At 41.4% G+C, this 19,490-nt stretch overlaps 1 protein-coding gene across 3 annotated transcripts in view; it reads right to left on the bottom strand.

The window, feature by feature from the left end:
* MOSPD2 (motile sperm domain containing 2) overlaps positions 1-19,490 on the bottom strand; it is a 62,260-nt gene that overhangs the window by 36,665 nt on the left and 6,105 nt on the right. For all 3 annotated transcript variants that reach the window (XM_084651466.1, XM_084651465.1, XM_084651467.1), the window contains exons 3-5: positions 8,379-8,534; positions 7,193-7,279; positions 5,030-5,184 (exon numbers count right to left, since the gene is read on the bottom strand). In XM_084651466.1, coding sequence (XP_084507592.1) covers positions 5,030-5,184; positions 7,193-7,279; positions 8,379-8,534 — 398 coding nt within the window. The remainder of the gene's footprint in view (positions 1-5,029; positions 5,185-7,192; positions 7,280-8,378; positions 8,535-19,490) is intronic.

Here is a 19,490-nt window from a genome sequence, read left to right as displayed (position 1 = left end):
GTCTCAGGAAAGGGTCAGGAGATTTTCCTAAGAGCTACAGCCTAACAGAAGAAACAAACCTCTGTCTCTAAATGGCAGCATTAGGCCTTTCTTACATAGTACAAGCACAGACTTGCACTGAAGACAGACAGGCAAGTTACATAAGTTCTGTACGTTGGAGGTAAAACCTCTAGGGATAAGAATATTTTGCCTTTTATCAGGGATTTTTAGTTCTGTTTGTCTTGATTTCTAATGAAATCATAGTTCACTAATATTTTGAGACAAAAATTAACATTTAAAATTCTATGAACAATCATAGTGCCTGTACAGGATTTATATGTTTTTCAGCTACCCACTTCACAAATCTACATCACTTATGTTCATAACATTTGCTGCACATCTAAAGTACAGGGTATTTCAACATCTGTTAGACCCAATGCAGCTAGATGTAGCGAAAGAGGGTTCGGGTGATAAATCCTCCTGTCCTGTTGCAGAAGTATGCCTGGCATCACTGGCATAAATACGTAGATCACCTTGGAGAGTTGATGAAGGTCTGTATATATTATTGTTGTGTCACACATGAAGGAGCAATTGAGGCCCAGTCACATCTTATTTTTGTAAAACCCTCTTTATAAAAGTGTAAAAGAGGAGAAAACACATAACAGGCCCACTCACCAATTCAGAAGGAACACATCCGACACTGGGAGATTGTTTCTCCCCTCTTTCAAGTGGAAAAGGGGGCACTTCGTGTTCTGCCTGGTGGCAAAGATCTATATCCAGAAACCTCAGAAAGACTGAATACATCCTAAATTACTGAGTCCTTTAGAGACCATTAATGCACCTGCATCAGATCTCTGCTGAGTTGGCCAGCTTTGTCATTTCCTTGCCAGCTAAGAGCAAGGCAATTGGGTAGATGTTGAAGTGGATACACCAGTCCCATAACTTGATCATCTCCTTGGCTAGTTGAAACAAGTGCGTTCCTCCCTGCTTCTTCAGTTAATATATTGCTCTCTTGTTGCCCATGATGACTTGTATTGCTTTGTTCTGGATGTGAGGTAGTAATGATTTGAAAGCTAAACAGATAGTTTGCAATTACTGTACCCTCATATGTAATATCTTTTCTTGGTAACGCCAATGGTCCCAAACAACGAGATAGTCAAGTTGCGCCCCCTCATCAGTCTTTGAAGCTTCCAAAGTGATTTTCAATTAAGGAGTATATCCCTTATAAGGCTCTCCTTTGATGAGGCTTTAAGAAACCAATTGTCAAACCATGGGGAGACAAAAATACTCTATTGTCTCAAGACGAGCTCCTACTACAAAGAGGAACTTTGTAAAATCCCTCTGAGTGGTAGAAAGGCCACAAGTTAAGACCTTGTACTGAAAATAGTCACGATCAACAGTAAAGCAGAGATATTTGCAGTGATTTGGCCTTCTAGAAATATGTATCCTTTAAATTGAGAGCTACAAACCAATCTAGGGCTGAAAGGAAAGGATAACATGAGGCTACAGTCAACATACAGAACCAGAACTTCCTGATGTAAGTGCTGAGCTTCCTCACATGTAATATCAGATGAACATCCATCCTTCTTTGGTATTAGTGAAAAACCTTGAGTAAAATCCCTGATTTCTGAACTCCCTTGGAACCTCCTCTATTACTCCTGCTTGAATCAGAGACCGGATTTTTGATCTTAGCACACTGTTGAGGGAGAAACCCCTGAATATTGAAAAAGGGGCAGGGGAGAAGAAAGGAGGAGATCTTGTAAGCAGAATAGGTTTCAAACTTGGGCAGAACACTTTTTTATTACCCTCAAAATATATTTGTCCAAACTGATGAAACGGTATGAATCAAGGAATTAAGAAAGCCAGTTTTCCAAAGGATAGGGAGGTGAGTATATTATCAATCGGTTTGCAGCTTTTGATCCTCCTATCAAACTTCAGGCTTGACATTCAACAGACGTAGGCGAAGGAAGCTTTGTGATCGCATGAGTGATCTCTCTGGGCTTAAGAGGACAAGGGGAGGATGGTGAATAAAGCTTTCTATTGTACCTGAACACAGGCCATAGAATTCTTCCTCCAAAACTGAAAAAGACACATTGATCTTGGCTGTAATTTTTAATCTTTCCTATTATTAAACAGTCCATCTCCTTCAAAACAGATGCACTATTTTAGATTGTCTCTGGCGAGAGAGTGGAAGATCATAACCATGTGACTGCTATCGCAATCGATCTTACAACCAAAGTCAAAAACATCAAAGGATACAGTGCGTTATACTACCGTCCATCCATCTGTATTAATGCAATTACTATATTTTTCTGGTCTTCAGAAAGTGTCTTTACAAACATCAACATTTTGTCCCATAAGTGCGTCGCTGCCTGGTAGCTACTCTCAAACAAAGGATGAAGAAAGGACAAATCATTTTCCTCCCCACTGAGTTCAAATTCCTGCCTTCCTTGTCAGAGGCTGTAGAATGCAAATGTCCACCTCTTGACTTGTTGGTCACTGCAACTGCTACCAATGAATTATGAGGAGGAAGAGTATGCAAGCACGATAATCTTTCGTATGGAATTTGATATAGCTTATCAGCATTTTTGAGAGCAGTTGACAAAAGGCATGATTAGACCAGATAGATTCTTCTGGTTGCCAGAGACCATCTAAAATCAGCACAGAGACTTTACTCAAAGTTAGAGCTGAGAATATCAAAGACTCGGTAAGAAGTCTCCTCTAAGATAGTGACAAGAGTTTTAACATAGGCACCATTCTATTTAGGAAAAGCTGCAAGATCTACCAACATTCTCATCAAAAGAAGAATTAATCAAATTCTGGGTCTAGCTGCTGATATTCCATTTGTACCACAGGCAGCTTCCTCTTCAGATAAAAATCCAGCCCTATAGCAGGAGAGTCTTCTGTATAGACTGAAGGAAGAGGGTGACTCATAGGAGCCTTCCTATGGGGGCGGGGGGGGAATAGTGGTTTGAGCATTGGCCTGCTAAACCCAGGGTTGCGAGTTCAATCCTTGAGGGAGCCATTTAGGAATCTGGGGCAAAAATTGGGGATTGGTCCTGCTTTGAGCAGGGGGTTGGACTAGATGATTTCCTGAGGTCCCTTCCAACCCGGACATTCTATGATTCCCTTCTCCATGTGCACTTGCATCACAAGCGTGACAAAAGACCCACACAAACTGACAACAATGATTCCAAAAGCTTCAACAGATCTGATGGAACCCTCTGAAGCAAGGAATGGGCAAAAATTCTCCTGAGTGCTTTTACTCGTTACATATGGATACATTAGATTTGATCCTGCTCCAAGAGATGAAGAATCTCCAGCTTTGTCACACGCAATGGAGCCGGGGTATTCAGAGCTGATGCGGTCACATGGTTTGGCTCTTATGAACAAGGCCACCACCAGTGGAGGTAGTAAGTATCTAGATGTTGGATCTGCTGATTTTGGTATCAACAACATGATCGCTTTGGATCGGGAGCTTGGCGTCTTATGCTGAACTGTTTTCTGCTTAGATCTGGAAGTATCTAGAGTTGACAGTGGCCTCCTGTTCTTAGTCTCAGGCCCTTCAGAAGAGTCAGAACAGACAGGATTTGCATCCAGAGCTGCTTGTAATAAGAAGACTTGTAGCCTATTCTGACATTTCTTTCTTGCTCATAGGGTAAAAGTGCTGCAGTTCACACATCTTAAAAAGAGAGAAGCTCACCCAGGCATGCTAGGCATTGAGTGCAAGCATCTGATGCCACAAATACCACTGGAAATGATGTGCATATTTTAAAATGTGATCTTTTCAGATTTGGATCTGCATGCAACCAGTAGTTGGAATAGAAGATCTAAGTATAAAACAAAATTTATCCTAGACTAACAATCTAAACCTATCTTATAATTGATCCTAACCATACCTAATAGTAAAACTATCCCTAAAGGCACTAAATCTTTTTTAGTGGAAGGGAACTGTACCAGTTCACAACTGTCTGCTGCTGTGGTTTGAAGAAACTGAGGTAGCAAGGAGAGACACGCCCCCTCGAAACGTTCAGGAATGCTCAGGGGAAGGGCAGGAGGAACACTTGAACCCTCTCATGCGTACTGCTACGAGAAGGTTCCAACATCTAGGCTGTCCCGGCTGTCACACCCCATGTGTGGGAATATGCAGAGGACACTCAGAAAGAAATATCATTTATAACTAGTCATTGTAGCTTTGCAAACTGAAATCCTGAAGAAGTTGGAAATATGCATTATCGGAGAACAACCTTTTAAAATGAAAAAAACTTGTAATGAAATTCACGATTTTCATCTTGAAAGAGAGAGTTATTTAAGTATAATACAAAAGACATTTTGACTTAAAGCTTTAGATCATGGCCATAAACAAATTACAAAACACCCAGCATCTACACTTTGTCACATTTGTATTCCTACATTACAAATAGAGGCTCAACATTAAGTGGGCCAAGGCGCGGGCTGAGGGATGTGCTGGCTGCTACTTCCCGCAGCCCCCATTGGCCTGGAACGGCAAACCGCCGCCAGTGGGAGCTGGGATTGGCTGAACCTGCGGATACTGCAGGTAAACAAACCATCCTGTCCCACCAGCAGATTTCTCTGATGGGCCACATGCAAAGGTTGCCAATCCCTGAACTAGAGGCAGGCTGTATGGGTCAAATTCACAACTGCTGTAAGTGGGTGCCATTCCATTGCAGGAAACAAAAATACTAACAACCTAACATACTAATTTGGCATTTTTGGATGCAGTGGCAGATATTGGGTCAGGATATAGTAGGGTAGACAGTTGCTGTTAAATGTGACTGTGGTAACCCTCTCTCCTCCCATTAAATGAAGTAACCTTTGCCTCAGTTCAAAAGGGGAAGAGAAAATACAGAACAAAAAGCCTGGCTGCGTAAAAGCCACCTGCCATGACTGTTTGGGAGAAGGGGGCAGTTATGAGATCAAGATTCTAGGACCTTTGCTGTATAATTTGGGTATAATGTGCTGCACAGGAACTGAGTGCCTTGATTAAGCTATACACAGTCTAAACAGAAACCATAATTAAAATGCTTACTATGTGACTGACTCCAGTTTCAGCCATATCAAACACCACTGTTAAAGGCTTTCCATGCTCTCTTCTGGCATAATGCTCTAACCAAAAGGCTACAAACTTCTTTTTTTCAAACTGCAGTTTAGGCTCTTTCGTATGAAACTTCACCCTGAACCAGACTACAAAGAAAACATATATGTATATAAAAAAATTTCAACAAGTTATCAGAATACCAGAACCATATTAGTGGTAAGTGTTAAGTGACCTCTTACAAAATCCACCAACTCCTCTAACATATGGAAATAATATACAATAAGAATCTGAAAAATTAAACTATACATCGCTAATATTAATTGCTATTTAGTGCTTGTATTTATTGCTATATATGTACATAGTTATAGGGTACCCTCTAGGTAGCAAAAAGGTGCACCAAATCCAGTGTAATGGCTTTATTTAGTTGTGAATCAATATGTTATAATAAACCAATAAGAAGCATCTTTCTTTAGAAAAGAACTGAAGTACAAATGGAAAAGTTGATTAAAATGGAGGATTTAAATTGAGGCTTTCCACTTGGCGATTTAAGTTGCTGATTTAAACTCCCTTGATTTAAATCAATCCACCTCAGACCACTTACTAAGAACTAGTGTCTATATTTGATTTGGGGAAAAATAAAGCTTAAGTAATTACAAAACACTTTCTGAGTGTGCTCATTGGACATCTTTTTTTGGGGGAGGGAATGGGGAGTGCTGTGGGAGGCAAAGAGTAATAAAAAGCCCACTTCCATATGACAATATTGAACTCTCTCACTGTCTGTTGTCATTAGATAACTCTGGCAGGAACAGAAAGATGAAGTAGATTTTTAGAATTACATTTACAAAGATACACACGCTTCTGAAATAAACTGACACTACAAAAGGTTCCCAACACACATGGGAGAGAGGAGACAACAGAGGCTCATCTGCTATTTTCAATCAGGTCTCACTGCATTTTTCTGCTATATTCTACATTTTGAAAATTCTATTTTCATTTAAATGAAGTCTGTCTTTTTCCACTGCAAAGATGCAGGCATCCTCCTAACCTAAATAAACAGAAAACTGTTCCCAAACATACAATAATAGGAGCAAAAAAAGGGACCTCATACATACCCATTGAAAAAAGTCAGATTACAAAGGTGAACTGGGATCATTGAAGTGCTAATATTATTAAGCATGAACAATTATTTTCCCATCCCCGCCCGCCTCACTCCCTATTTTATTATTTTAAAACAAGTTGAGGAGGTGCGTTTCATACCTCTTCAAGTGCTGCTACCTTCAATGAGATTGGTGAGGGGGAGGCAAGAGGAGGTGGGCAAATCTGAGCCCTGAGTGGATACTACACTATTTTGAGCATTCTTGGGCCTGCATGCAGCTGGTAACCAAAGGATCTGCATATGACAGAGCCTAGAGAACTGTCTGTCAAAGGTAACCTGGAAAGATGGTCAGGAGAACTGGAGGATTAACAGGGAAAACTAATTACACCATTGCATCTGCAATGCCAGTGCTTGTTGCCTATACTGTTACTGCATAGGGGCAGTACACAGCAATGGAGGAACAAGGCTTTTCTCAGAACAAGTTCAATTCGAACAGTGATGTGAAAACTTGTGACCAGTTCAAATATGTGTAAGCATGGTGTGTTACAGCTGTACCAAATGATTGCAATGACAATACACTGTCCTGTAGACTCATGATGGCTATATATTCGCAGCAAAAGAGATAAAACCATTGCATTTTAATGGAACATTTTAAAACTGCATTACAAAACTTTACCTCCTGTCCCAGTTTATGAAGGAAAACTGAACGTAACCTTAACAATGGGATCATGAACGCTACAGTGAGAAAGCTGAATTTCAAGCTACAAAATATGAATACTAAAAATTTTTCCTCTCTAGTAAAAGACTTGCGAGTATGGCTAAAGGTCTTAATAATACATGATGAAAAATGCAATGTAACCATTAGCCCATGATCTATTTATCAGATATTCATTGAAAATTCACTTGATCTCCTCATGTATTTCCACAAAGGTAATTCCTGATAAGTAATTGCTTCCAGCATTTTAGCAGTCTCCAATATGAACATGTATAATTATATATATATATATATTTTAAAAGACTAATAGATAACTGAAAATATAAGAGTGCATGTAACTTACATAACTTGTAGCCCTCTTTATCATATCCATGCAGGTAAAGAGCACCATTTTCAAACAACCATTTTGGAAGGGCAGATTCAGACAAATCTGTAAAGCAAACAGAAGGATTATTTTAGCAAACTGATATCAGGCATCCTTATTTTTGATGTTTAAAAAAGTCACTACAAAATACCATTTAATCTTAAAACAGAGTAAGAAACTTGATGATTTTGAATATGTTTATGTGTGAGATAAATGAATTGTAAAATAGAGGGATAAACCTATTTGTAAACTAATATTTTTTTCCTTTTTTGTTTTAAACTAAGATAGAAAAAGGTTAGCATCTATGTGGGAAGAGAGGGGAAAACAAAGTAGATTTAGATGGCTAGAGGAAAAAAGACCTACAAATATTTTGTTAGCATTGGCCTCCCTCCTCCATTCCCGCTCTGTTACACCCACTTGTTGCAACTTTTCTTAATTTAGACTGTATGCTATTTGGGGCAGGCGCTGTCTGTGTGTGTGTTTATGCAGCATGAAACACAATGGGACTAGGGAGACAAGACAGCAAGTGTGAAAAATCAGGACAAGGGGTGGGGGGTAATAGGTGCCTATATAAGAAAGAGCCCCAAAAATCGGGACTGTCCCTATAAAATTGGGACATATGATCACCCTAAATGGGACCCTGTTTTGATCGGAGCCTCTGGACACTACAGTAATAACTGCAATGATCACATTTCACAGGTTTAATTAGTTTTATTAATCTGGAAAGATTCTGCTTTCCTCTCAGTAGTAGAGGAGATAATGAATTGTTAGCTTATGACCCCTGCAGGATAGGTGTTTTCCCAGGTATGGACCACCTCCTCCTGAATAATTTTCAGACCGGAGGAGGGGAACTTTTATTCCCATAGAGGTTTGCACCAGAGGAATGCATAAAGAACTGAAGTCCAGCAAACTCCCCAACCCCTTCAAATTCCAAATGATCTTTGGCCCACTAGGCTACTGAATAGCTCCACTGCTCACAACCCAGCCAGAGCCATACCAAATTATAAAACACAACCAGTGATTGATATGGCAACTTGACAAAGAAGAATTTATATAGCCATTTGCATTGGTACTTAATGAAACTGTATATAGGGCCTTAGGAATAGTTCAGTAAGAAACTGATATACATCACCAACGTATTAATTAGTAGTAAATGACATCTTACCATTGACGATGTATTCTTTCCTCCACTGAAAGCTTTCATCAATCATCTTCAATGTATCATCCACAACATCATGACGCCAAATTAAATAATTTTCAACCCAATTATCATCTTGCCGCAATCTTTCCACATCTCTGGAATCATATTTATCTGATTTATCTAATTTAAAAAATGGAAATTTTTACTGTTGTAAATGTAAGAAATATTACAAAATTGAAACTAGGCAAGTTTCAGGGTAGCAGTTCTTTGGGAATAGAAAAGATCTCAAAGATTTCAACACATTTAAGCAAGCATGGAATAATATAAGCTATTGAAAATGTTTATCAATTACATTAAAAAGTGGAATTTATTAAGAAACTGACAATATTTCTTGGGGTTGGAAAGATATGCATTATGTATGATTTTTATTTAAAGAAAAATACAATAATTTTTGTCAATTTTAGTATCTGCATGACAAACAATTTTCTTCCTATCTTTTTCCTCAAATACACAGAAAGACAGACTGGTTTCTAACAGAATTAATAATTTTATTAAGATGTTGTTGAAGTAAAAAAACAGTACAGAGTTTAAGCATAGAAATTTCTGGTTATCAGGGAATAAGGTACAGATTATTAAGGGGTACAAAATTCGGTTTAGGAACGGGTGGCGTAAGGAATATATAATCTGCAATCTCCCCGATTGTACTTTGACCCATTAAACTTTTACCTCCAGACACTGAGATATGGGGGTATGTTGTTCATATAATGGCTATGTTCAGGTGTGGAGTATAATGAGTGGATACGACGATGAGGATGGATTTACCCTCATTTGGTGGGATTTAATGTTCAGTGAGTTTATGGTTCCAGTTCATATGGTCCAATGGAAAATGTCTCTCAGTCCCTTTCCCATAGTTGATGCACGATGTCGTACCAGCTCACACCTCCTGGTACTGTCGGTGGCTGATGATGTGTTTGATGTAGATGTCCCTGGAGCATTGGATGGTGTCCGAGAGCATGAGTCACCGCATGAGCCATGCGTAGCGTCGACCGATCCCACAGGTCTGCAGCACACGCACGTTGCAGGGGTCCTAAGCGCCCAAGGCTCCGACGATCAGGGCATCCATCTGCACCTCGTAGCCCTTCACTCTCAGGGTGTCAGCCAGGGGAACGTATTTTTCCAGCTTACGAGCTCAGGCTTTGCAGAAGGCCAGGGTCCTGTTCTCAAAGGAGACCATGACGTCGACGAAAATGATCTTTTTCTGGGCCTCATTGGTGACTACCACGTCAGGTCGCAACTGGCTGTCAGTACCGGGGATGGCGCAGTTCGCGGCGACCTCCCCCAGGTGCGGTGCGATGGCTTTCACCAGGCGGTTCTGGATGGCGTTGTTGTGGTGCAGCTGCCAGGCTCTGGAGTGGGGCTTGCAGCTGCACAGGACGTGGAGCAGGGTCTCATTGGAGTAGCCACACTTCCTGCAACGCTTGTCTCGGTTCCCGTGGCGGATGGCTCCGTCAAGTGGGACGCAGTTGAGCCGGGCACGGTGGACGAACCGCCAGTTGGTGAAACGGGTGAAGCCGCCCCCGGCGAGGAAGTGGTTGCTGGCGTCCCACTTGCTGGTCAATTCGAAGGCTTTACCCTGGTCCGGTTTATGCTTCAGGGTTTCCATGTACAGTGAGTGGATGGCTGCCTTCAGGGTCCCCTCCAGCATACCCCTGGTGCTCGGGGTGATAATGGTGTTGTCGTCGGACCTGATCTGCGGCACCAGGACTCCCAGCTCCTAGCGCTCCTCGCACCACTCCCAGCAGCAGCCGATGCACTTTTCCAGGCAACACATGGCATTGCGAGTGCGGGACCACAGTGAAGCGATGTTGAGCCCGTCCCGTCCAAATTCGCCATCCAGGGAACTGCTCAGGAAGGTGGCGGTGTCTTGGTTGGAGGGAGCTCTGCCAATCCGCTTCTTTGTTGTGTCATGAAGGGCGTTTGCTGCGATGTTCCTTACCATGGTATTGGGACATGTCAGCAGGCATAAGGCGTGGGTGATCACCACGAGGTCACACAGGTCACCCATGCTGGGGACATTGGCACCGCCATGCCTGTGGGCGATGTAGACCAGCTCATTGCTGGCTCTCTGGGGAAGGAACAGCCAGTTCTTCACCAGCTGCCAGACGATCTTGTCTGCCTTATTGAGGGGTACCTTCACCATGGCGGATCCCCTTAGGACGAATGAGATGCAGGGGATCAGGAAGGTGTTCAGGGCGTTTATCTTCTGCCACGGTGCTAGCAGGGAGGCGTCGATCTTGGCGGCATCCTGCAAGATCTCCTGGATGATGTCCTCGGGTGTCTGCCGGACACGGAAATCCACCAGCGTGCTGGTACGCCTGCCCTTCTGCCAGGGGGATGACAGGCTCACCCTGGATCTGGAACCCTGTCATCTGCACCGAGCCCCTTTTGCTGCCGTCATTGTGGAGAATTGCGCACTTCTTTGCATTGAAGCAGAGCCCCATCCTATCGGCAGCTCGACTGGCGACATCTAGCATACGTTGGAGGTTCTCTGGGTCATCCGCGGTCAGAACCAGGTCATCCGCGTAAGCCAGGACGCTCACCCTCTCACTGTGGAGGTTGAAGCCATCTGTGCCATTGGAGATCCCTCGTGGCAACGGCTCCATGGTGAGGTTAAAGATGATGGGGCTGAGGGGACAGCCCTGCTTAACTCTGCTCCGGATCTCAGCGGTCTCCCCTTCGACCGAGCAAATGGTGGTGCTGCATCCCTCGTACACCTCTCGGATCACACAAAGTTCTCTGGCATCCCAAACTCCTGGAGCATGGCAAAGATGTGGTGGTGGGGTATGGACCCAAAGGCATTAGCCAGGTCAAGCCACACTACCATGCACTGCCTCCGCACCCTTAATCTAGAACAGGAATCGGCAACCTTTGGCACGCAGCCCACCAGGGAAATTCGCTGGCAGGCCAGGAGTTTGTTTACCTGCAGCGTCCACAGGTTCAGGTGTTTGCAGCTCCCACTGGCCACAGTTCACAGTTCCATACCAATGGGGGCTGCGGGAAGCGGCGTGGGCTGAGGGATGTGCTGGCCGCCGTTTGCCACAGCCCCCATTGGCCTGGGCTACCATTCCCAGCTGTGCTCTATGCCATCATATTAAACAAAATTAAGTGTTACATCTCAAAACACATTTCACAGTGCCTATTGGTTATACATTGATATTATTTTCCCATTATATCTAATTTTTGGTTTAGATTACAAAAAACAGCACAAGCCTTCCTACACGAGAAACCACAAACTGGTAGACATTTTATTGGAATTATTTTAAGGTCAAATGGGAACTGGAGGGTTCCATACCTATGAAAATCAGGTTATTGATTTAGGTGCCTAATTATGGGTTTTGTTGCTTAACTTTAGATAACTACCTTTGAAAATGACATGGGGGTATTGTTATTGACTTCTTCGGATGAGAAGGTTCAGTTTTTAGATCAATGCTGACTTCCATAAAAATGGTATAAAATGAAAGTAGTAAAGAAAATGTACTTTGTAACATTGAATTGCACCTCACAACAAAAAGTTAAAAAAATTACAACAGTGGCTGACAATAAGGTTAAAGCACATTATCTGGATACTTTCCCATACCCTTCAAATTTTTTTGTCTTTATAGATTGCTAGTTGTTTGGATGTAGTGACTGTGTCTAATTATTTTTATTATATATATGAGCATGCACGCACCCTGGTTAGTCTCAGACTCTCCATAATAATACATATATATACCACCCACGTACATATATATTATATATATATATATATATATATATATATATACATATACATACACACACCCCATAATAATACATATATATACACACATGCAAGCGCACAGTGATACAGTGCTTAGAATAAGGGCATGTGACAAAAATAGAGAAAATATATTTCTGCAGGTTTTGAAAGATTTCTGAGCATCCCTCTTTACTGTGTACTGAAAAACTTTTTAATTTCTCTTTGCTGCTTATAGATTTTATATTGATTTCTTATGTGGTTTTGCTCTCTGAAACTACTGCTATATATGATTATACCTAAAAACAAGTTTTTCCTTTCTCAAATACTTTTGTTAAACCTCAATTATTGGAAGAGGGAAAAACTGCTCGCTATTTCCGCAGCAAGCAACTGAAACAGCCTACCATTGAGATCACTGAAGGTAAAAAAAAGAGAAAACATATATTGGAAAATAGTAGAACTTATTAGATGATCCAGGATGGTTTCTGTTACTACATAGACTCCACATATGGATTTGAAGACCGAACACACCATGTTTAATTTTTGCTAAATTGAGAGTTCAAAATTATGATATTTTACCATTGTGCTGGCTGATATCTTTATAAGTAGATATTGATGAGTATATATAAATGCATATAAAATATATCTATTACACACACACAAAAATCAGAAACACTACGTCAAAAGAACTTTATTAAAATTGCAAAATCAAGCACTCAAAAGTTAGGAAATGCCAGAATTAAGGCTGCCTGTGCAACCTTAATTTGGCTCCATTGTCTGTATCCATTATGATAGAGCCTTTAATTATACAATCATATATTATTTTTATAATAGGAAGTGCTGTGCAACCTTAACAGTAGGCAGTTCCACCAGTAATGATGTAGTGTGGCATAAAGGTTCTATTTGCACATATTTCCATTTAACTCAGTGATTACTTTGTGTACATACCCTAAAATAGAATTTGGCCCTAAGCCTATTAGAAAGGTATCTAATCAATAAAAATTAGGAATACTAGAGTGAGGGGTGAAATGGAGGTAACAAGTACACAACAAAAGATGATTTGTTGAACCCTGAAGTTATCTGCAAAATTATGAAACAAATAAATTGATTAATATTTGCTGAATGTCTCAAGTAGCCATTAATCTATGTCCACTCTGCTAATGCATAACTAATGTTGTGGAATGGACAAAAAATAGAAAAAAAGAGAAGGGTTAACATGGTTTTTTAGCATGGTTATTTGTACAACTCACACATGCACTAAGTTCCTCTAAATTTTTGCTGAAGTGATAAGGAGAGATTCTCAGTCTTGTGACATTTACTTTTTATTTAAGATCAAGTACACTACTGTTAATGTGAAGGTACTCCTTTTAACTAAAATTTTCTACAGTTTAACCATCGAGAATTACCATAAATTACACACTTGTAAAATATTCTTGCTAGACAAGCTATGTACCCTAGTTATATTACGGCTTGGAAGAATTCAGTATTTGTTTTTGGTATTTTGATGGATCATATAAACTTTTTATTTATTTTAATTTTCAAATAGTTTTGAAAATATGCGGCTTTGTTTACTTTATTTTTATCTACTTGAATTTTCAGAGTTGCAGGAAATCAAGGCGGGGGAGGGGTCAGAAAATAATTCTTTAATGACATCCAGTCCCTGCAGGTGCAAGATGCACAGAAAGCGGAGATCTTGGCAGAGCAGAGCAGAGACACCTCACCCCCACCACCCCAGGACTAAAAGGAGGGCAAACCACAGCTGCAGAGGAGGCCACCCTGTTGCAAAATGACTCCCACATTCCCAACCATGAGTGAGTGAGCGAGCAGGACTGGGACACTGGGTACTACGGGGGTTCCCCACAGTATTCCTGCAGGCACAAAGTAAGATGGGAGAAGACTGCGATCCTGGTGGGACAACGCCAGGATCACCAGCCCCTGGCTGGGGGAAGACCACACTGCTGTCTTTGGCCCTGGGGCTGTGCAGGGAGCCCCCTGCAGCCCCACTATCAATACCTACTCACTCACTCACCAGCCAGAGATGGGGGACATCCCCAAGCAGGAGCCATTTAGCAACAGGATCACCTCCCCCACAGCCAGGGGCCCATCTTCCTCCTCAAGATCCTGGCCATGGGCTCCTCTTCTTCCTTCTCCTCACAGTCCTAGCCCAGGTCTCTGCTCTGCCTCACCAGGACCAGGACTTTCCCCACATCTTGGGCCTGCAGAGATTGGGATCCCTGAAGGCGCTAGGTGCATCGGAGGCTGTGCTGGCCAACAGCTAACGATGGGTATCTGTGTCAGATGAAAACAAGATTTACTGACCAACAATTTAAATTGAATCCTGACAAGGTCCAACTAGCCCAGTATCCTGTCTTCCGACAGTGGCCACTGCATGTGGCCCAGAAGGACTGAACTGAAGAGGTAGTCATCAAGTGATGGCATACAGAGGTTAGGGACGCTATTTCTCCCCATCCTGGCTAATAACCATTGATGGACCTATCCTCCATGAATTTATCTAGTTCTTTTTTGAACCCTGTTATGGTCTTGGCCTTCACAACATCCTCTGGCAAGGAGTTCCACAGGTTAAACTGTGTGTTGTGTGAAGAAATACTTCCTTTTATTTGTTTTAAACCTGCTGCCCATTCATTTTATTTGGTGACCCCCTAGTTCTTGTGTTATGAGAAGAAGTAAGCAACAGTTCCTTATCTACTTTCTCTACAACAGTCATTATTTTATAGACCTCAATCATATCTCCCCTTAGCCATCTCTTTTCCAAGCTGAAAACTCCCAGTCTTATTAATATCTCCTCATATGGAAGCCATTCCATACCCCTTATTTTTGTTACCCTTTTATGAACCTTTTCCAATATATATATTTTTTGAGATGGGGTGACCATATCGGCACACAGTAATCAAGATGTGGGCGTACCATGGATTTATATAGAGGCAACATATATTTTCTGTCCTATTATATATCCCTTTCTTAATTATTCCCAGCATTCTGTTCGCTTTTTTGACTGCCACTGCACGCTGAGTGGATGTTTTCAGAGAACTATCCACAATGACTCCAAGATCTCGATCTTGAGTGGTAACAGCAAATTTAGACCACATCATTTTATATGTATAGTTGGGATTATGCTTTCCAATGTGCATTACTTTGCATTTATCAACATTAAATTTCACCTGCCATTTTGTTGCCCAGTCACCCAGTTCTGAGAGATCTTTTTGTAGCTCTTCACAGTCTGCCAGGGTCTTAACTATCTTTAGTAATTTTGTATCATTTGCAAGTTTTGTCACCTCACTGTTTACCCCTTTTTCCAGATCATTTATGAATATGTTGAATAGGACTGGTCCTAGAACAGACCCGGGGGGGGGGGGGGGGAGGGAGGAAGAAGGGGGGGGGAACGACACACCACTATTTACCTCTCTCCATTCTGAAAACTGACCATTTATACCTACCTGTTGTTTCCTATCTGTTAACCAGTTGCCAATCCATGACAGCACCTTCCCTCTTATCCCATGGCAGCTTACTTTGTGTAAGAGCCTTTGGTGAGGGACCTTGTCAAAGGTTTTCTGAAAATCTAAATACGCTATACCCATTGGATCCCCTTAGTCCACATGCTTGTTGACTCCCTCAAAGAATTCTGGTAGATTGGTGAGGCATGATTTCCCTTTACTAAAACCATGTTGACGCTTCCTCAACATCTATATGTCTGACAATATTCTTTATTATAGTTTCATCCAGTTTGCCAGGAGATTCTGCAGGAGAAAGTCTTTCTCCAGCAGAACCTCTAAACTCTTCATATTCCCAGTGCCAGCAACAGCCTATAAAACCTTAATCAATAAATTAAATGTTCACTTAATTAATTAGTCATTACTATCAGAGATGATGACTTCGAAAAAGTGAAAAGGGAGACCGGTTACTTACCCGTAACTGCAGTTCACAGATTTTTGCTGCAGTGACCTTTACAAAGATGATGGGTCTGAAGAAGATCAGATTAAATGAAGACTAAACACCACTCCACCAAACAAAAGTCTAAATCTATTATATACCATATTAATGCATGGATAGTATTCCAAATATCAGCCCTGAAAATATCCACTACAGGGACATTTCTGAGGCAAGTTGTGAAGATTGTTCTGGCTCTATACGAATGCACCCTAAGGTGCTCAGGAACTATGATGATCTCCAAAGCAAAATGTGTTTTCATGTAAAATATTAATTTACCAAGACAGTCCAAGCAGATAAGAATCCAAGCTTTGGTCTTCCCCAGAAGTTGCAGTCTAGAGGACTACTGTTTTTTCAGATTAAATATGCAGAGAGCACTTAGCTTTTAATTATGCACTTTAGAGACTCCCAACACATTAGGGAAGAAAGTGGCAAACTGAGTCTGATTTAGATTGAAGTTAAGACACTACATTAGTTAAAAACTCTGGTAAAGTTTCAAATTATGGGTGCCTGACGTTTAGCTCTTAGACACATATTTCATCCAGGAACTCTGATTGACTTTTAGTGGGAGATGCTAGTTCTCAGCATCATGAAAACTCTTTTTGGGAGTTAGGAGACAGTCTAATACATTGGGAAAGGTAGCAGATGCTAGGTCAATCAGCTTGCGGTCTGCCCAGAGAAAATCTCCAGATTTTGCCGGCCTAGCAGATGGAGTACAATTACCAGTAACTACTTCTAAGAAACATTAAAACTTCTCTCTTTCTCTGTTAAGGTTATGAAATTCAGAAAGCTAACTGTGGGGACTTTTTGCATAGGTGTAAAATACTTCCCTTTTGTATGGAAGAGGCACTGAAAGCTCCAGCGTTAGACTGAGGATGTTTATAAATACTGACAGCCCCAAACTGGGGCTAACAGCTGCACCTTTGCTTCCGTCTTTCTGGTTTTCCGGATAAACCTTGAAAGCAATTATATCAAAAGGTAGGCATACAAGATCCGTACATGCCATCTTTGAAACAAGGTCATTGACAAGACAACAGAACTTATACATCCTTGAGGTACAGAGCCAGAACCAATTCCGAGGACTTAAGAAATGAGATCTGATGTTACAATTCTTAACTCCAACTTTCAAATGACTTTGTTCAATCTTCACAGACCTAGAGTGGGCCAAAGTTCTCACTATCCCCTTCATTCTTTTGGAGATTTGACAAGAAGAGTAAAATACCGTTTCCCCCGATAAATCCTAAGAGGCACAGCAGCTACATGGAATGGATCTAGATGGAATTACTGCTTTCTGTAACCTCCAAATCCACTTTTTCAAAATAATTATAGTCCACGCCATTGGGAGAGACAAACAGTTCCCAAAAGGGATTAAGTCCAAAAGGTTTGAGCTGAGATTTTGAAACCTAGCCTGACAAGTGTGGCTTTGCTGAAGACTCAGGACACGATATTACAGTTGCAGGTTTTTATTTCTGAAACCTGATTTCCTGTTCCTGAAAGAATAGTCGTTGAATAATTTCCAAGAGCCCTTTCTGTAGTCGTCTGCAGGTTGAAAAGATTGACCTTGACTTTGATACAATGAGGGTTTCTGTTTTTTGTTAAATAACGGATACAGATCCAATGAATGAAGAATGGATTTTGAATCCTCCAGGGTTTCTTCTAGGTTTCACTGGCTTTCTTGCTTTAAGTTCTGCCTTGTATGGGAATAGATCTACTTTTGTTCACACACTTTGGGGGAATTAGAGCATATCTTTTCTAACTGCATTTGCTACAAAATGTGCTATTTTACCCAAAGCACCAGAAGCAACGTTTGGCCATATTCTGTGCCTCTGTACGATGGTTTTTTCTTCCTTTAGGTCTAACAGGTGAGCCAAGGTCATACAACTTGTAATAAAGAATATAAACCGTACTTATGAGATAGGGGACTCTAAAGAGAACTTAGAAATCATGGTTGACAACCAGATGAACGTGAGCTGCCAGTAGGAAGCTGTAGCAAAAAGAGCTAATGCAACCCTTAGATGTATAAACAAGTAAATATTGAGTAAGAAAAGGAGGCTGTATTACCTTTAACTACAGTACCAATGAATCTGCTACTGGAATATTGTGTCTAGTTCCAGTGTCCATACTTTAAGAAGGATGTTGAAAAATTGTAGAGAGTTTAGAGAAGAAGCAGCACAAAAATGGTTTAAGGCCTGGAAAACAGACCATACAGTGAGAGACTTGAGAAGCTCAATCTATTTAGGTTATCAGAGGAAAGGTTAAGTGGTGATTTGATCACAGGCTGTAAGTATCTGCAATGGGAGAAGACAACAGAAGATAGAAGGTTTTTTTAATCTAGCAGATAAAGTCATAGAACTGACTAGAATAGTATATCTTTCTTAGGCCTTGTCTACACTACAAAGTTTTGCTGGCAAAAGTTATGCCGCTTTAATCAAAACCACTGTTGCATAGCCACACTAGCTCCTTGTGTCGGCAGAGTGCATCCACACTAACAGTTCTTGCATTGACACAGAGCAGTGCATGGCAGTAGCTATGCCACTGTGCAACTGGCTGCAGGGTGCTTTGGGTGCCTGCCTGGCTGTGGTTCTGTGAAACCCCCAGAGTTCTCCCACAGCCTCCTCAGCTGCAGGGAGTAGCATCCTGAGCAGCTCTGTGAGCTCTCCCTGTTGAGGAACATCAAAGCAGCACAGCAGTCCCTCCCCATCCCCCCACTCCCAGTCAGTGTTCCTAGTGCAGGGCAGAACAGGAGCATTTCTGTTTAATGATTTGCTCTTTGTTCCCAAATGGAGCAGCACACTCAGCTATTGGATACTTCCTGTAGCTTTGAAAGGGGAGGAGCAGATGCCTGTAGGGCAGCAGAGATCAAAACAGTGAGCAGAGTGGTCAGGCAGGCATTGTGGGATACTGGTGGAAGCCAGTTATGTCGAAAAAAATGAACAGCAGCTATGCCGCTCATTGAGACTGTTTTGTTTTGTCAGCAAAACAGCAGTTTTGCCACCAAAACCAGCTTTGTAGCGTATACACCTCCCCTATTTTGTCAGCAAAATGCAGCTTTTGATGACAAAACTTCGCAGTGTAGACAAGGTCTTATTCTTTCATTATCTGCACTGATACAAATGTAAATATATCATTTCTCAGCTGTCAGAGTCTGGAGTCAGAGCCAGAGCCTGGAAAAACATGTTTTTCAGAACCTAAACAGACATGAACAGGCAAGCAACACATTTGCCTTTAAGAAGTGTTGTGCTGTTTTTTTAAAAAACTAGTCACAGCACAAGCCTCTGTGAGCCCTTCCCATATATGTAAATCATGGTTCTCTCAGCACACAGAATTCAAAACATGGAGGGTCTGATCCTACTCATATTAAAGACAACTACAGATTTGTCCTTGCCTTAAATGAGGACAGGAACAAAACTTACATT

This window comes from Lepidochelys olivacea (assembly GCF_965140295.1).
Source record: "Lepidochelys olivacea isolate rLepOli2 genome assembly, chromosome: 1".
Classification (NCBI taxonomy): Eukaryota; Metazoa; Chordata; order Testudines; family Cheloniidae; genus Lepidochelys; species Lepidochelys olivacea.
Note: the sequence above shows the minus strand (reverse complement) of the source record. Positions and strands in the feature narration are given on the sequence as shown.